The 15642-nt window shown below is 46.0% G+C and overlaps 2 protein-coding genes across 3 annotated transcripts in view; both read right to left on the bottom strand.

The window, feature by feature from the left end:
* LOC135824664 (protein dopey-1 homolog) overlaps nt 1-8897 on the bottom strand; it is a 37025-nt gene extending 28128 nt beyond the window's left edge. For both annotated transcript variants that reach the window (XM_065337386.1, XM_065337389.1), the window contains exons 1-7: nt 8479-8897; nt 7076-7428; nt 6622-6811; nt 5894-6249; nt 4570-5188; nt 3285-3867; nt 2307-2722 (exon numbers count right to left, since the gene is read on the bottom strand). In XM_065337386.1, coding sequence (XP_065193458.1) covers nt 2307-2722; nt 3285-3867; nt 4570-5188; nt 5894-6249; nt 6622-6811; nt 7076-7428; nt 8479-8613 — 2652 coding nt within the window. In that variant the 5' untranslated portion in view covers nt 8614-8897. The remainder of the gene's footprint in view (nt 1-2306; nt 2723-3284; nt 3868-4569; nt 5189-5893; nt 6250-6621; nt 6812-7075; nt 7429-8478) is intronic.
* Nucleotides 8898-9347: 450 nt separating this feature from the next.
* LOC135824654 (G-protein coupled receptor 157-like) lies at nt 9348-15158 on the bottom strand. Its single transcript, XM_065337376.1, has 4 exons — nt 14038-15158; nt 12049-12249; nt 11314-11490; nt 9348-10331 (listed from the first exon to the last, which is right to left on the bottom strand). Exons 1-4 carry the CDS (start codon nt 14695-14697, stop codon nt 10122-10124), a joined length of 1248 nt encoding a protein of 415 aa, XP_065193448.1. The 5' UTR covers nt 14698-15158; the 3' UTR covers nt 9348-10121.
* Nucleotides 15159-15642: the final 484 nt, after the last annotated feature.

Here is a 15642-nt window from a genome sequence, read left to right as displayed (position 1 = left end):
AACGTGGTCCCGCTACGCTCACCTGGCCTGACTTCCCTTGCCAGCACTTTTTAAAACTTCCTGTACGTGTAGTACACTAGTGCATGTGTCTCTACCAGTACTGTATATAGACACACTAGTGAATGTGTCTCTACCAGTACTGTATATAGACACACTAGTGAATGTGTCTCTACCAGTACTGTATATAGACACACTAGTGAATGTGTCTCTACCAGTACTGTATATAGACACACTAGTGAATGTGTCTCTACCAGTACTGTATATAGACACACTAGTGAATGTGTCTCTACCAGTACTGTATATAGACACACTAGTGAATGTGTCTCTACCAGTACTGTATATAGACACACTAGTGAATGTGTCTCTACCAGTACTGTATATAGACACACTAGTGAATGTGTCTCTACCAGTACTGTATATAGACACACTAGTGAATGTGTCTCTACCAGTACTGTATATAGACACACTAGTGCATGTGTGTCTGTTCCGTCCCGTCCAACGATTTTGCCCATCCTAAGATGGGCAGGGTGGCTAATGCCCATCCTAGGATGGGCAGCAGGGCCTGCTCTAGACATTCAACACAGCCCGGTCAGAGTGTACCTAGCGCATGCAGGCCAGCCGGGTCAAGCCGGGTCAGATCATCCGGCAGAAAAACAACCAAAAAGCCTGCTCAAAACGCAGCAAAACAGAAAGGCGTATTTATCACCGGAAATCGGACATTTTATAGAGAACAAGGCGAACTATCAAAGTCCGCAAACGTACTAGGTAAACGACATTACGTGAAGAATGCAAAGCAGTTCCATTGGATTCTGATTTAACAATTTGAAAAAAGGAATTCTGTTTTCTAATTAGTGCTAGTAGCAGGACGAACGACCAAATCCACCGCCGCTCGTCTTCCTTTGGAAATGCGTCTTGCACACAAAGCGCATGACATGGATAGACTGGCATGGTCTTAGTCCAGCCTGGGTCGACCTTTTTCCAAGAGTCTTGGAAAGCGTGAGTTCTTTTTCTCTTCGCTGCGGGCTCCATCGTCCGAATCACCAGTCGGCTGAAAACTTGCAACTGTGTCAAAAGCTATCCAAAGTTACGCTTTTGACTGCCTGCCCCATCGACTTTGAATGTCCTGACTTCCTGCTCGCCGCTGGCCAGATCGCGCTCGAACCAGTTGACCCCAGTTGACCCTAGCCGAGTTTCTGTCGCTTGTAGACAGTGTGTGGTATGGTTGCGCTAGATTTGCAACAGATGGGGTCCGCGAGTCGTAAAATACCGGTATTTTAGGAATCCATTGTCAGTTTGAGACATTTTCAGCCGGGTCAGACTGGACCCGGTGGTATCTGTTCAGCCAGGTCGTGCAGGTCTCCAGCCGGGCGCGTGACCCGGCTGACCCGGCTCTCCAGCAGGCCCTGGGGCAGGCGAATCTCGGATCGATCGATCGAGGTGGTATCGATGTTGTAGTTTGACGTTTACGTTTATAATCGCCTTTTTTACGTGGAGGAGCTTTCATGTTCATCGTCCATTTTCGGAAAATGTAATTGTTGTTTTCGAAATGTTAGGAGAGGAGACTTGGTATGGTTTCTACATATCTATGTTTGTTTTGATGTTTTGATACTTGTTGTAATGGCTAGTGATCATGCAAACTGTTACTGTGACTTCTCCAAGTCCTACTGATATACCTTGTCAAATCAGATGCCCTGTAGTAGTCTTGGTGGAGGCGAAGTGGAATGCATTGAATTCGTAGCTGCTGAAATTGAAAATTATTTTTCTGAAGTGACACTGACAAGCGATGGCATTGGCGACAGAAGAACTTTGCTTCCTTCCAGGAAAGCTGCATCACAGTCGGATCCTGTCCATGCACATGCGATCATGCTGTATTGTACTTGTAGACATTCGGGAGCTGATTTTGACCCGAGAAAATATTAATTTTTTGAACATTCATGAAGAGGATATTGTTGCTGTAGCTAGCTGACAGACATAACCTGTGGCATCCCCTCTGCCCATCCTTAGATCGGCACCTGCCCATCTCAGGATGGGCAGAATCGACGGACGGGCCGGAACATCTCTACCAGTACTGTATATAGACACACTAGTGCATGTGTCTCCACCAGTACTGTATATAGACATACATAATTATACTGGTGCATGCATCTTTGCCAGCTTTCCAACCCTACCCTTTTACATCCTATAAACTAATTCTGAACAGCAACACGGCCAAACGCATAAATATGTACAATGTAACACTGAAACCAGCTTCCTTTACAGCTGGTACATGTACATGTAATGGCAATGATGATAAACAAGCATCTCACCTGAAAGAAATGAGTTTGTCTCAGATGCAGGATGTCTTTCCCCTTGGACAACATCAACATCTCTAAAGACGAGGCCAATGTGGAGTCAGTGAATGGGTCAGACGAGTCAGCTTGTGATGTGTCTTCGGTGATGTGCTGAGAGTTGCCCTCATCACCTAAACTTGCAGAAGCTGTCCTCATGGGGCTAGCATCGCTGCCACCCAGGTCTGCAGGCTGCTGCCTGTGGCCATGCGTCTGATGGTGCAGCAAAGCATTGTGAGCAGCCTCGGACAACTGCAGCAGACAGGACACTGCCGAAGACGCCAGCTGGAATGACGGACAATTGCATGTACATGCCACTAACAAATGCAGCCACTTGGGAAAGGGAGCCGCTGGATCACTGTCAATTCTGCCAGTCAGGGAAGGTGACTGGCGACCTAGTGCATTTGATGACAAACACATGCATGCAAGGACACAAGCAAGCACACACCTCAGACCTCAGACATGCCCATCTCGGAAGCGATGATAGCGAACAGCTATGTTAGACATGGCAACTTGTGCTGGGATTACACCATTTAACAGCTTGCAAGGCTGATGAATTGACCGCCACTAATTTTTAGCCTGGTATCCACCACACAGCTGATTGAAGTGGCTTTTTCTGGCCAGTGAATCCCTATTTTTCATTCACACACACACACACACACATCTGTCCTGTCCTGTTGACCCACTGCAAGTAGAAGTTATACTACGCCTATGCTGTTCGAGCATGGCAAAGCATATGTGCCCTTTTAAACCATGTTGCACCACACCACACTAAATCCAGCTAACCGACAAGAGGCCTGTACAATCTGCAGTCAAATTCAGGTGCTCCACAAGCGGGGTACATGTGGCATGATGGAACAATGGTGCTACCCCATTCTTGAGTTGATGGCCAAGACATGCATCATGATTGTAATGATGTTACTGCAGTGATTGTCAGCTTGTCACTACACAACTCACCTTCTAATGCAAATATCTGCGTAGCGGACAGGTCAATCAGGAGACGGCAACAAGCGGCAAACGCCTCATTCATGGGTCCAAGTGTGTCCCCAGCCACAAGGGATGATGACAGCTTGAACAAGCGTCCACGAGAAGAGATGGACTCTTGAACAATACTCTCAAACGCAGGCAGAGTGAAAGTAGTGCCCGAGCCCTGGTGAAGACAACGTAAGCAGTGCTTGGCAAGGGTGGAGAAGAACGACTGCGCGTAGTGTAAGCATGCTTCAGGAAACTGCAACTGAACATCATCCAGACTGGCTGCTTCACCACTCGTTTCTTCAGTGTCTGCTTCATCTTGCATACTGCTGAGAAATGCAGAGGACAGGCGTGGAGGAGGGCGTGGAGATGGCAGATCTGGCCATATCTGGCTCAGCGCAAACGCTGGACTAGACGCTGGCGGAGAGCGTGCCAGTAGCTTGGAGCAGAGCAGGATTGACTTGCGTATGGTGGACATGTTGAATGATGCACAATGCCGACGCAGTGCTCTCATGCAGTGGCAGAACACCAGCTGCAGAGTACCGTCCCGTAAGTCAAGCAGCAGCTCCTGTACAAGCAAGAAGAATGCACATAAGCCAAGCACAGAGGTAGATTGAACATTGATTGTCTAGAAGACTTCAAAACAAAAGTCGTAGTGCGAAAACCAATCACTAAGAAAGTACATGTGCACCCAGGCACTGCAGACATGAACACGTTTACAAGCAGTCGATAGACAAAGACAAAGAAGACTTTGCTTGGAATAGTCAATAAATTACTATGCTGTTCTCGACATACACTTTGACTACACACGGCAAGATAACGACGTTTCCCACCATTGTGAACTTGTACCACGTCAAGACACGTGTTTCTGTGTACCCTGGGGTGGTCAGTAAAACAGGTATCACTACACGAGCACATAAGAAAGTTGTTGCATCTAGGGAGACAACACGAGACCATAGCACCAGAAAAGGTGTGTGTGTGTGTGTTTCGACTCCAGGTTTGAGAGTTCAGCATGGTCCCTGGTCAAACAACTTGCGACCGCGCTCATAACCGTGACCTGCTGACACCGAACATGGTCCAAACCAGCTATTCCATACGCGGGCATGCATTACATCGGCCCTGCCCCAAAGGCACCTGGAACAGGCAGTGCAGGAGCAAAACTCAAATTGATTACACACTCCAATCGCCAGTGTTATCTCCCTACAACATTGTAGATGCTACGATTCCCCGGGGTATACGTAAAAGCATTCAACAACAACAAGCAACATACCAAAGGCATGAATGAGAGCAGAAAGGATGCCAACTCCACCAGCTCATCCATGCTGTAAGCTGTCGGATTGAGAGCTTCACCGTGAACAGCAGAATTAGCACCAGCACCGGCACCAGCACCGGCAGCACCATGAGAGGCTAGCGACCAGACTGAAGTGCGGCGCGGCGATTGAAGATCTGAAGAGTTGCTAGCATTGCTACAGCCATTGGCATTGCCGCTGGTGTCTGCCACTGTCCTTGACATGGCAACCACATCATCATCAGCCAGCCGCTCCAGTTCATGAAAGCAAAGGGCTAGGTGCTTCCAGATGAAAGCTGGAGTGATCAAGTCAAAGAAGCTCTGCATTTGAAGTCTAAGCTCATCCAGGGTTTTGCTGCTGATGAGACCTGCGCTGCTGCGAGTGTTGGTGTGGCCTTCAAATGCACTACGAGAGGCAGTGCGTCCGATTGGCAATCTCTCTGAAGTTCTGGACGAGGGCACACAGATCTTGTGCAGGGCTTGGATAACGTCCAGGATCAAATCATCCATGCACAAATACCCCAAATCTTCTTTATCCAGCAGGGCAACCATAATGCGTATCGGCTGGGCGAACCGTAGTTTACTGTTCTGTGGCTCCGAACTGGAGAAAATATACACAACAACGACGACAATCACAACCACAACCACAACAACAAACGACGACGACAACAATGACAACAACAACGACAACAACAACGACAACAACAACGACAACAACAACGACAACAACAACGACAACAACGACGACGACGACGACGACGACGACGACGACGACGACGACGACGACGACGACGACGACGACGACGACGACGACGACGACGACGACGACGACAACAACAACAACAACAACAACAACAACAACAACAAGACAGGAAAGAAATCCCAGCAGTAGTTATATACTGTATCTCCAGTACAAAAGAAACAAGTCAAACGTAAGCAAAATAAAAATGCCATTGTCACCAATACTTGGTTCAAGTAGCCAAAGTGGAGACTGCGACAGCACTGACAACAAAATGACCCACAGCATAAGTTACGAGTTCAACAAAGTGTTGCTATGACAACCCCTCAAGACACTATCTAGTCCCAATGACCATTTCAGGAGCTCTGTCAGCGCAAAAAGGTAGAATGAGTATGGTGTGGGTTTGAGTGTGAACAGTGGTACTTCAGTATAGAAAAGGGCACCTAATGGCATGGTACATGCATACACACCTGACCAGCAATACTTCAAAATACAAGTTCTAGAACTGTGAAAACTGAGCAAGACAAGGGTGGAAAGTGTTAGCAGTCTACAGTGCTTCTCACTCACCTGTCCTCAGCAGCAGTAGCAGCAGGCTTGCGTTGTTCCTCTTCCAGCGCCGTATCAAGTATCATGGACCTCAGTGCACTGATAACAAAGGACCTGGAGTAGCGAATGAAATAGTCATGCTTCCTGGCCTGACTCTCGCTGCTCTTGCCCGAATGACCCAGCAGCCAGGTGTACAGGCGTCTCGACAGCGACATGTCACGCCGGAGCAGTGTCAGCAGCGCAGACCTCAGCAACAAAACAGTGTCTGCACGCTGGAAGAACTCTTGATGCAACGGTAGCAAGGCTACAAGAATATCCAGCGCCGAGCGCTGAACCAGTACCACGCTGTCCGTTAACGCGGCACTCAGGCCTTTCACCTTCACAGGAAATAGAAACCAGCACAATATATCCAACGCTCAGGAAAGAGGAACAAAAACCGGTGCCACATGTGTACACAAGTGCAATACAGAATACATGTACTGTAGTCTGTAGGACTAGTGTGCTATATACAAGCATCGCTAGCTTGTTGCTTCTGCCAAGTAGTGTGCTTTGTCAGCTGTTGATAACGTTAGAGCAGTGTCAGAACAAGTACATGTACCTCCAACCATGCTGGACTCACCGCATAGCCAATTTTCTCTGCTTAAGTGGAATCATGGAAGTTCATCTCCCACGTACATGTGTGTGCATTCGGCCCATGGACACAGTACTGCATACAGGGTAGGATAATGAAAACAGCAATCAGCACTCACCATCGTCACCAGATCGTCCCCAAACAGGTACTGCTGATCCTCTGCAGTTGCATCCTTGTTGACTTCGGAGAGGAGAAGAGTGAGAGCAGGCAATCGCGACAGCGGTACGTTCAGCACGCAGCTCCACAGCGCATTGTGAAACAACCACTTGTCAGTACAGTTGCATATTGATATCAGCAAATCATGGATTCTGCCAGCAGAGCAGTGTCACAAGATACACACATAATCAAAGCAGATAAAATTATTACAAGAACATACATGCATAGCAGATTCAGGACTTACAATCAATACATAGCACAGCATTCACAAGTTGGATTTTCCAGTGGAAAATCAACAAAACTTTGAAGCATCATAATTACACACACACACACGCACGCACGCACACACACACACACACACACACACACACACACAGATACACACACACACACACACACACACAGCCGAGACACACCTGTCAGTGTGTTCAGAGCCCTCTTCTAGTCCGGGCAGCAGTGCCAGAACAAGTCCTTGTAAAGCCGGCGACAGATGATGACCAAGTGGCAAGAAGTGCTTCTCATAGATGCTGAGAAGGTAAGGTCGCACTGACATGGCCGAATTGCCAAGGAGGGGAAACAAGCCGGTGGCATACACAAAGATGTCATGTGCCAAACCACTGCTACCGATGCGCTGAAAGATGAGGTGATAGACTTCGAGAGCCTTCAGATGGCATCCGCTGGGTAAAGCCGGGTGAGTACATTGTGAGAGACGCTTGCCAATTGTGTACTTCTTCGGTATGATGGGAAACTGGGTGTGAGATTGCAATGCCTAGATAATGTACACACACACACACGCGCGCACATGCACACACACACGCACACACACACGCACACACACACGCACACACACACACACACACACACACACACACACACACACACACGCACATGCACATGCACACACACACACACACACACACACACACACACACACACACACACACACACATACACACACATAGTATGTTTATAAAATGATACACACAAGGCTATGGATAAAACTTCCAAATCCGGGGTCAAACCGTATGCCGTTTCGGGTACATGTGCTATGATGTTGCGTTGTCTCTCTGATGCGATCAAAAACGTAAACCTACTTTTAAAATGGCTTGTGAAAGAGACAAGCCACATGCATGGGAATCTCCGGCTTATCTTGCTTGCTACGCAGTGTACACTGTACTGTCACTGGTGTCCACTACTGGCATACTAGTATGTACACTCAAACTCCCCTTATCCATACTAGTATGTACACTCAAACTCCCCTTATCCAGACTGTCCTGTTCCTACACTTGTAGGCCATGGGCCACTGTAAACCAGGAAGCGTCTGTGCTCGTTTTAGTCTGCGATTTGTGAGCACAGACCCATTTGCAACAGGAGATGTTTGCAATTTGAGTCAGTTTCTTTACTACGGCTCTACATTTCGCACCTGCTTACTTTGGCGATGTCACACCCATCGCGAAAACGGCGCCGGATTCCGGATGGCAAATGTTCCTGGATTTACAGTATTCTGGTAGCATGTTTGACTGTGGTGTCTGTGGTGTTGCCAGGTTGAAAACATCCTTTGACCAAGTGTATATGTACACAACTTGAATGTAGCTCTGACCTACGGACGGTTGCCAGCTATGGACAGGATTCGGTGCCACATTAGCGGGGTAAGGGGAGTTCAAGCGTGCGTGTGTTTGCAAGCAGTAAACACAATGAGAGCAGTACAGGCACTGATTAGAAACTTGACCTTGTTACCAAATGCCTAGCCATACTGTAAGGCTGTGGTTGCATGAGAGCATTGAATATAATTCTAAATTTAAAATAGCATTAGTATTACCTTTGCAAGTTTTCCAAGAGCACTGATTAGGTCGGCCCACTCACTAGTTGACTCGAAAGACCGAAGGGCTTTGTCAATAGAAGTTACAAACTGCCGGAACTTTGGATCGTGAGAATACTTGGCTTCCTCGGCCATTGCTATCTGTCTTATCCAATAGTAATATCACCTATCCCATTCTCAATACTAATACTCAATGCAGATGCTCATTTCCTGAAGCGTCAATGGACTTCAAATTAATGTGCAGGGACGAACTGAATTAGGCTGCGTTGTCCACGTTGAATGGCTGAAACATCAAGAAACTCACGTGGTTAGGCCCACGCTGACAAGCTTCGGTAAACAAACGCTTACATGTCTCAGATCACAAAGTACTGTACCAATCCTATTTCCTTTCATTTCGAATATGAACATGACTTCAAAAGAATACCCAAACCTTTCCATGTTTTCTATGAAAAATGCACGGTTGGTAAATCATGTGACTTTATAAATAAGTGATTGATCCACTACGTCATTCTGACGTCGTCAACGTGCAAGTACGAATTTTAGTATTTCACAGGGAGTCGTAGGTATTTTACGACTCCCTGGTATTTCACTCACTGCAGTGACACAATCATGTAATTGTAATGAGTCTCATGACCCTCAGGATGATTGTCATTTCGATCAGGAACTCATTTTTATCAGTGTAGTGGGTTACGACGCTATACCAATACTGCAATAGTAATACACCGCAGTAGGCAGTAGTTGTATACAGTCACCTTGGTCACTGTTGTTCACCTGTCCTGTTCATCCTTCACTGGTCTCTGTCCTGACTGATTGGACAAAAAAATCCATCATGTGCTCCATGCGTCTGTCCGATCACCAATCCTCGCTAATTGAAGTGGAGTGAAGTCAATGAACTCACAGCACTCGAAAATTCAGTCAAGTCAGATTGAATAGAAAGCACATAGTAAGCAAGATGGGATGCATGCTAAACTTCAAAGCACAGCCGAGCCAGGAAGCTTACACACGAAGGAAACATAGGCAAAGTTCACGGCAAATAGTGACGCATTGGTTTTGAAAATCAAGCACTGCGTAGAACACAATCTCAGTCATGATTTCGTAGATGATCAAACACAGATATTCAAGCAACAACACAAATGTCAATTATACTCGGCACTGCAAGCAAGGTTATGTACACGTATGTACATGTAGGTGATGCAGAAATAAGCATAGAGAGTGAAGAGTGGAGACCAGCCCCAATAGTGAATTTAAAAAAAGGTGATACATGAACCAAGAATGGTAACTATGCATTTGAGTAGGCATAATGTTACGTGTTCGATAGAATCAATACGGCAGAATTAAATACTTGCTGAGAGGGAGTCAATCAATTTTTCGTAGGCTAGAGAGTTACTTTCTTTCGAGATAAATACAAGAAGCAGCTGTGAACATTCGCTGGAGGATGCAAAAAAACGAGTAGAGTAAGTGCAATAGGTGCGTCAATTCCAGTGGTGGACAACATTTTGTGTTAAAGATCAAGCCAAAATAAAGCGGATCTACACAAGAATGCGATCCCTATACATAAACAGAGCAAGAAATAAAACATACCGCACGGGGTGAACCCAAAGCTCAAAGAAAAAAAGAGATAAACAAGTGTGTGCAAATGAGAACTAGACGTGGGCTGCGTTGCCAGCAGGCAGCACTTGACTTCGTTCAGAATTCGTGCTATCAGCGGTGCTCTTACCAAGCCCAAATGGAGAGGAGCGTCCACTTGCACTGCCACTATTGCCCCAATGATAGCTACTTAACTTCGGCCGTGGCAAGAGAGCATGAGCACTGTCATTGACTACACCCTGAGCGTAGTGGCCACCGGCAGCTCGCTGTATGCACATAGACACACACACACACACACACAAACATACACAGACAAACACACACACAAACATGCACGTACACACACACATGTGCACACACACACACATGTACACACACACATGTACACACACACACACACACACACACACACACACACACACACACACACACATCATACACATAATTGTATGATTTCACCCCAGAAGTACAGGTACTCGTACAAGACGTCCACAACTACAGTCAACTTCGCTAATAACGACTGCGGATATAACGACAATTCGCGAATAACGACAGACTTTTCATGCCCAGAGCAAAGTCCATTCTACCTGTACTGTAGAGGCAGAAAATTTCGTCGGTCAATAATTTCGTCCAACTCCAAAGAAAAGGAGTTCGTCCGGTTGAAAATTTCGTCCATGGATCATAAGAGTGTATAGAAACGCTGGACAAATCGATATTCGACCTACATTTAATTTAGTCCAAAAGCTCCTTAGACAAAAAAGACGAAATTAAATTCCAGACGAATATTTCTGCTTATACAGTATATATAATGAGACTTCGGGTATAACGATACTTCGCGAATAACGACACGTTTCTGATGCCCGGCCGAGTGTCCTTATACGCAAAGTTGACTGTACTACTAGTAATTTAGACCACACCGACCAGGCCTAGCATGAATGGTTAGCTGGAAAGCCGGATGGAAACCTACAAGTTATAACAGTCATGATCCAATGTATGTACACACTATACTGTCCATACATTTACATGTATGCAAAGTAGCAGTAATTGTGATGGCATTGGTGTCCCATACATCATTTAATAAAGGTGCGGGGGCATTGCCTTCCACCCTTTTAGTTTGAACACACATTAATTAACAGCACCGTACAGGCACTCCACTTTTTAAAACAGACAAGTTCACACAGCACACGGAGAGAGCAAAAAAACAAACAAAAAGCAAGCAATTACATGCATGTAGTCAAGTGGACATACCTGCAGTGCCTCATCATCTTCAGGCTGTGCCTGTCCACAACACACCTTGACACTGCACATGTAGAAGATATAGTACACCTTGGCAAGAACAGCTGCTTTCAACCGCTGCCGTAGCTTGGGAGAGAAAACCAAGAATATAATAGCGTTTGCCAGGCCTTCGCTGCAGTCGCCGAATGTCTGCAAGAAGAACAAGACATACCATGGTGGAGGCAAAAGAATTTTAACATAAATACACAGAAGGATTAGCCTGAGCCCCTTGTAGAAATTTCATCTGTGCTGCAAACCAGGTTTGAGCTTATCAGTGTACTTTTATAAGCCATTGTGCTGCTGGGAGTCGAGCATTGCAGCAAGTACCGCCTGTGGAGTGCAGGGTCTACCACAGATTAACATGTGGAGGAGAAGTCTAGCCAATGAATAACAAACCCAGCGAGCTACAAAGTGCCCAACTAGCTCAATAGGCGACTGCATGCACTTGCAGCCTAGCTTGGAATTACTAGTGTGCATGCTATGCAAATGCCAAGGGCAGGATGTCATATTTTCTAAAAGAAAGCTAGAAGAAGCCTGTTCTGGGTAGGGCAGAACGTCACTCCTATGGTAAGAACTTCTAGAATGGCTCTTTGGACCTTAACATGTTGGTGTTTAAATCGTATTTTCTCTGTTCAGCCCTAATGGAAATCCAGACAAAAGACCTGTGAGTTGTATGAATTGTAGACACCAACATAGAATAAGTCTTACCTGTAGACCAAGAAGAATCTTATACCACCAACTGTCCATATCAGAGTTAATATTCGATCTGGACACAGCCATAACGGTGCGTATGAAGCTCCAAATGTGCAGGAAGAAGTACGTGATGGGGATGAAGGTCAACTTTCGATCAATTTGATGAGCAGCATTTAATGCACCCCGGGTTAAAAATGTCGACTGGTGGTGATGAGTCTGCAAAACAGACACACACAAGCATAGTTGTATGACTCAAACACCTGCAGCATCTACACAGAACCATAGTGCTTGACACATTGAAACCCGTCACCTTTGCCATTCCATCTCGGACCAAGAGCCTGAAGAAGGTGAAAGCCAAGACATTTGACTACGTGTATGACTCTACACAGGAAAGTAGTTACTGTACATGTAATACAGCCCCAGCCAATAAACTGTAACTTTCCTTGGGTTATTACTTATTAGTCGTATTACAACCAGTTGGTTCAACCTTTTCAGGGTCAAGCTATTTTAAACTCTGGTATTTGCTCATCATTTTAAATGGTGCAACTTCGGTCCAGAGAGTCCGCCTTGGGCCTTTTGGAAACGGCAGAAAGAGTACTGTTCAGCAGAGAGATAGACTTTGGTACGACAATGATGTTGCAGAAGTGACTCTCTCAGTCTCTGACATGGCCAAGCGAAGCAAATACAGTGTATATATATATATACATCATGCAGGGGCGTAGCACCCGCTACGACTGGTACGACCATGGCCGTACCACTTTTCGAAAAGTGTGGTCCGCCTGGAACGTGCAAAACCGTAATAAAAAAAATCAGGATCCATCGATGCATATGCGCATCAGACTTTGACATTTTCTAGACTCGTAATCGTAGATCTGTTATTATCAAGAGTAGATAAACAAGAGTGTGTAACTCGCGGATCCGCGCGGATGGGTTGGCCCACGGCGGAATTTTTTGTTGACGTAATCTTTTCGACCACCCACGCGCTGCTAGTCTTTTGGGAAGTTTTGCCTCGTGCACTTGGCCGGGCTTACATTGCAATATCGGTGTCCAGCACGTGCTCTCACACTGCTCTGCGGCAAGAAGCGCGTTTCTCTGAAAAAAGGTGACGTCAACAAAAAATTCCGCCATAGGCGGGGGTATCTGGAGATTGTGCAGGAGAGGTCCGGAGTTGCACACTCTTGTTTATCTACTCTTGTTATTATGCATATCTGCAGTCGTAGATCTACTGAGTACTGTACTCGACTCGACTGCACACTGCGCCAGAAGTTCCCAGAACGCAGGATTTTGTGTCTTTTTTACAAAATTTTCCCGGGGGAGCTCCCCCGACCCCCCCTCCAACAAGGCCTTCGGCCGCACCAACCTTCGATCGTACCACTTCCAACACCCCTCCTACGCCCCTGTCATGTTTGAGGTAGAGGGCTCAATGCACAAATGTGCAGAGCAGCAAATGCTGCGGTCTGATGATCGCTGAAATGCGTGAAACGTAAAGTTACAGCTACACAGCCTTTCGCCTCTCTTGTGTGTGTGTGTGTGTGTACATCATGTTCTGTAGGCAGATACTGATTTAATTTGAGTTGAAATGTGGTGGCGATACCCCAATGGTGATACTGTGGAAAGAAGGAATCCATCATGAAGAAATGTATTCATACAGATGATAGTTTAGCTCCTTTGTTCTAAAAGCAACTCGGAACATGTTTCAGATGAGATATTCACCGTAGGGGTTAGGAATGGTCTGATCTGTAGCAAAACTTTGAAAGTGTTAAACCCACGCATGGTATTAGTACCCAATACTCTGTCTAGGTAGAACACTACTACGTTTTCAGCTAGGTCAACGCTGGGCAAAGATCCTGGCTACCATCCTGCTAAACTCGATATGCCACAATACGTGTTGGGTTTACGTGGTAGGTGCCAGTAAAGTGACCATCGGGAGTAGGGATCTACATCATAAAGAGTGTGGTTAATGATAAACTGTATAAAAGCACATGTACGCATCATTGAATTTACCTCCTTGTACAGATGACACTTGGTGATGATGTACAGGCATAATGTTGAAAAGATTGCCAGAATATTCCAGCCGTCGCCCACAATCATTGACCAAAGGACGTAGTCGTTGGTACTGACTTTATTCGTACTGTTCGGGCCTTTGATAATGCACCATTTAGCCGTGTTGATTGCGCCCGGGTCCACGCCAGTGTGGTGCTGTAGATAAGTAACCAGGGCTATAACTACTCCTGGTGTCCAGCAAGCGGCGTACAGAACCTTCGGGCAACCATTGCTGCCCCACCGCGATCCTTCTTTCGTTATGATCACATAAAGATAAACAGCTAGGCCTATATTCCAGAGAAAGTCAGCAATGCCTGTTGCGATCAGTAGGACAGACTGAGCTTGACAGCTTGGCGAATCCGAATCCTGGGATAAGTTTCCTGACACTCCCCACACGATCGACGCTGATGCCAACAAGTTTGCCAGAGAAAGGTAGGCCAATATCTGCCTGGACGTGCTGCGAATGTCATGGAAGGCTAGATAGGTTAGGATAATCAGTAGTGATCCGACCACAGAGCATATGCTGCAGGTCAGTGCCAACGTCCCGGGCCACGCTCCGATGAAAGGAGACGGTGTAGCATTAGCCAGCGGAGCAAATGGAATACTATTGCTGTCACCCATGACCTGGACTAGTCGACTGTTCTTGAAAATGGCCAAGGGGTAAAGGGCACTCAAGAAGATAATGATAGTAGGTAGTTACATCCTAGTACATAGGAGAACTATAACTGAGCACATACAGTGCAGTTGCTGTCTTCGACGTGCCAGCTGCAGTCAGCAAATCCAAGACGATCGTATTGAATTTTTCCTGATAATTATTTTGGTATATTTAGGTCACAGACGAGACTACAGCAAAGGGAAACGAGCACCGATGCTAAACTGCAGCACATGCCCCGTCTAACTAACTTCTACAAGACTAATAGTGTTCTTCTACTAAGAAAATTATGTGTGTAATAAACATGGCACATTTACCACTTGAATGAAATACTATCCGGATTTTCAAACAAACAAAATAATTGTCACCGAAACTTCGCCTATCCTGTATCTGAGTTCGTAGATCTACTGCTTTGTCCTTTGCCCTTCATCACTGCTCGGTCATATGAGATCATGTCACCTGGTCACTAGCACTGTCGACATGTCAGCAAGAGTTCATAATGAACTCTTGACATTTTTGTTGATGGCAGTCAGATCATGCGATACCACAAACCATGGAGTAGTAAAAATGACGTATTTTACTACTCCATGCATGGTACAAACGTCAAACCAGGGAGTCGTAAAATACGACTCTCTGCGTCAAACCACATCTGTCTATCATCTCTGTCTGGTCTGCTGTGTTTTGATAGCACCTCCAGGCTCCACGCCCAGAACCTTTCCTGTCTCATGATTATGAGTCTGCTGGGGTAAGGAGGCGTGTAAAGAATTACATATTGACCGCCACTAATTTTAGCCTGATCTACACCGCGCAGCAGCTGATTGAAGTGGCTTTTTCTGGCCAATGAATTCCTATTTCTCATTTTTCATTTTCACACACATACACACACGCACATACATGCACGCGAGCACACACAC

Source organism: Sycon ciliatum, chromosome 1 (assembly GCF_964019385.1).
Source record: "Sycon ciliatum chromosome 1, ocSycCili1.1, whole genome shotgun sequence".
NCBI classification, from domain to species: domain Eukaryota; kingdom Metazoa; phylum Porifera; class Calcarea; order Leucosolenida; family Sycettidae; genus Sycon; species Sycon ciliatum.
This window is presented reverse-complemented; position numbering and strand designations above follow the sequence as displayed.

Bases quoted from the DNA above. Each gene is read 5' to 3' on its own strand.
- LOC135824654 (XM_065337376.1), bottom strand. From the start codon at position 14,697: ATGGGTGACAGCAATAGTATTCCATTTGCTCCGCTGGCTAATGCTACA. The intron at 11,491-12,048 runs GTAAGACTTATT...TTCTTCTTGCAG, and splicing joins AGATTCTTCTTGGTCTACAG to ACATTCGGCGACTGCAGCGA. The intron at 10,332-11,313 runs GTATGTCCACTT...ATGTGCATACAG, and splicing joins AAGATGATGAGGCACTGCAG to CGAGCTGCCGGTGGCCACTA.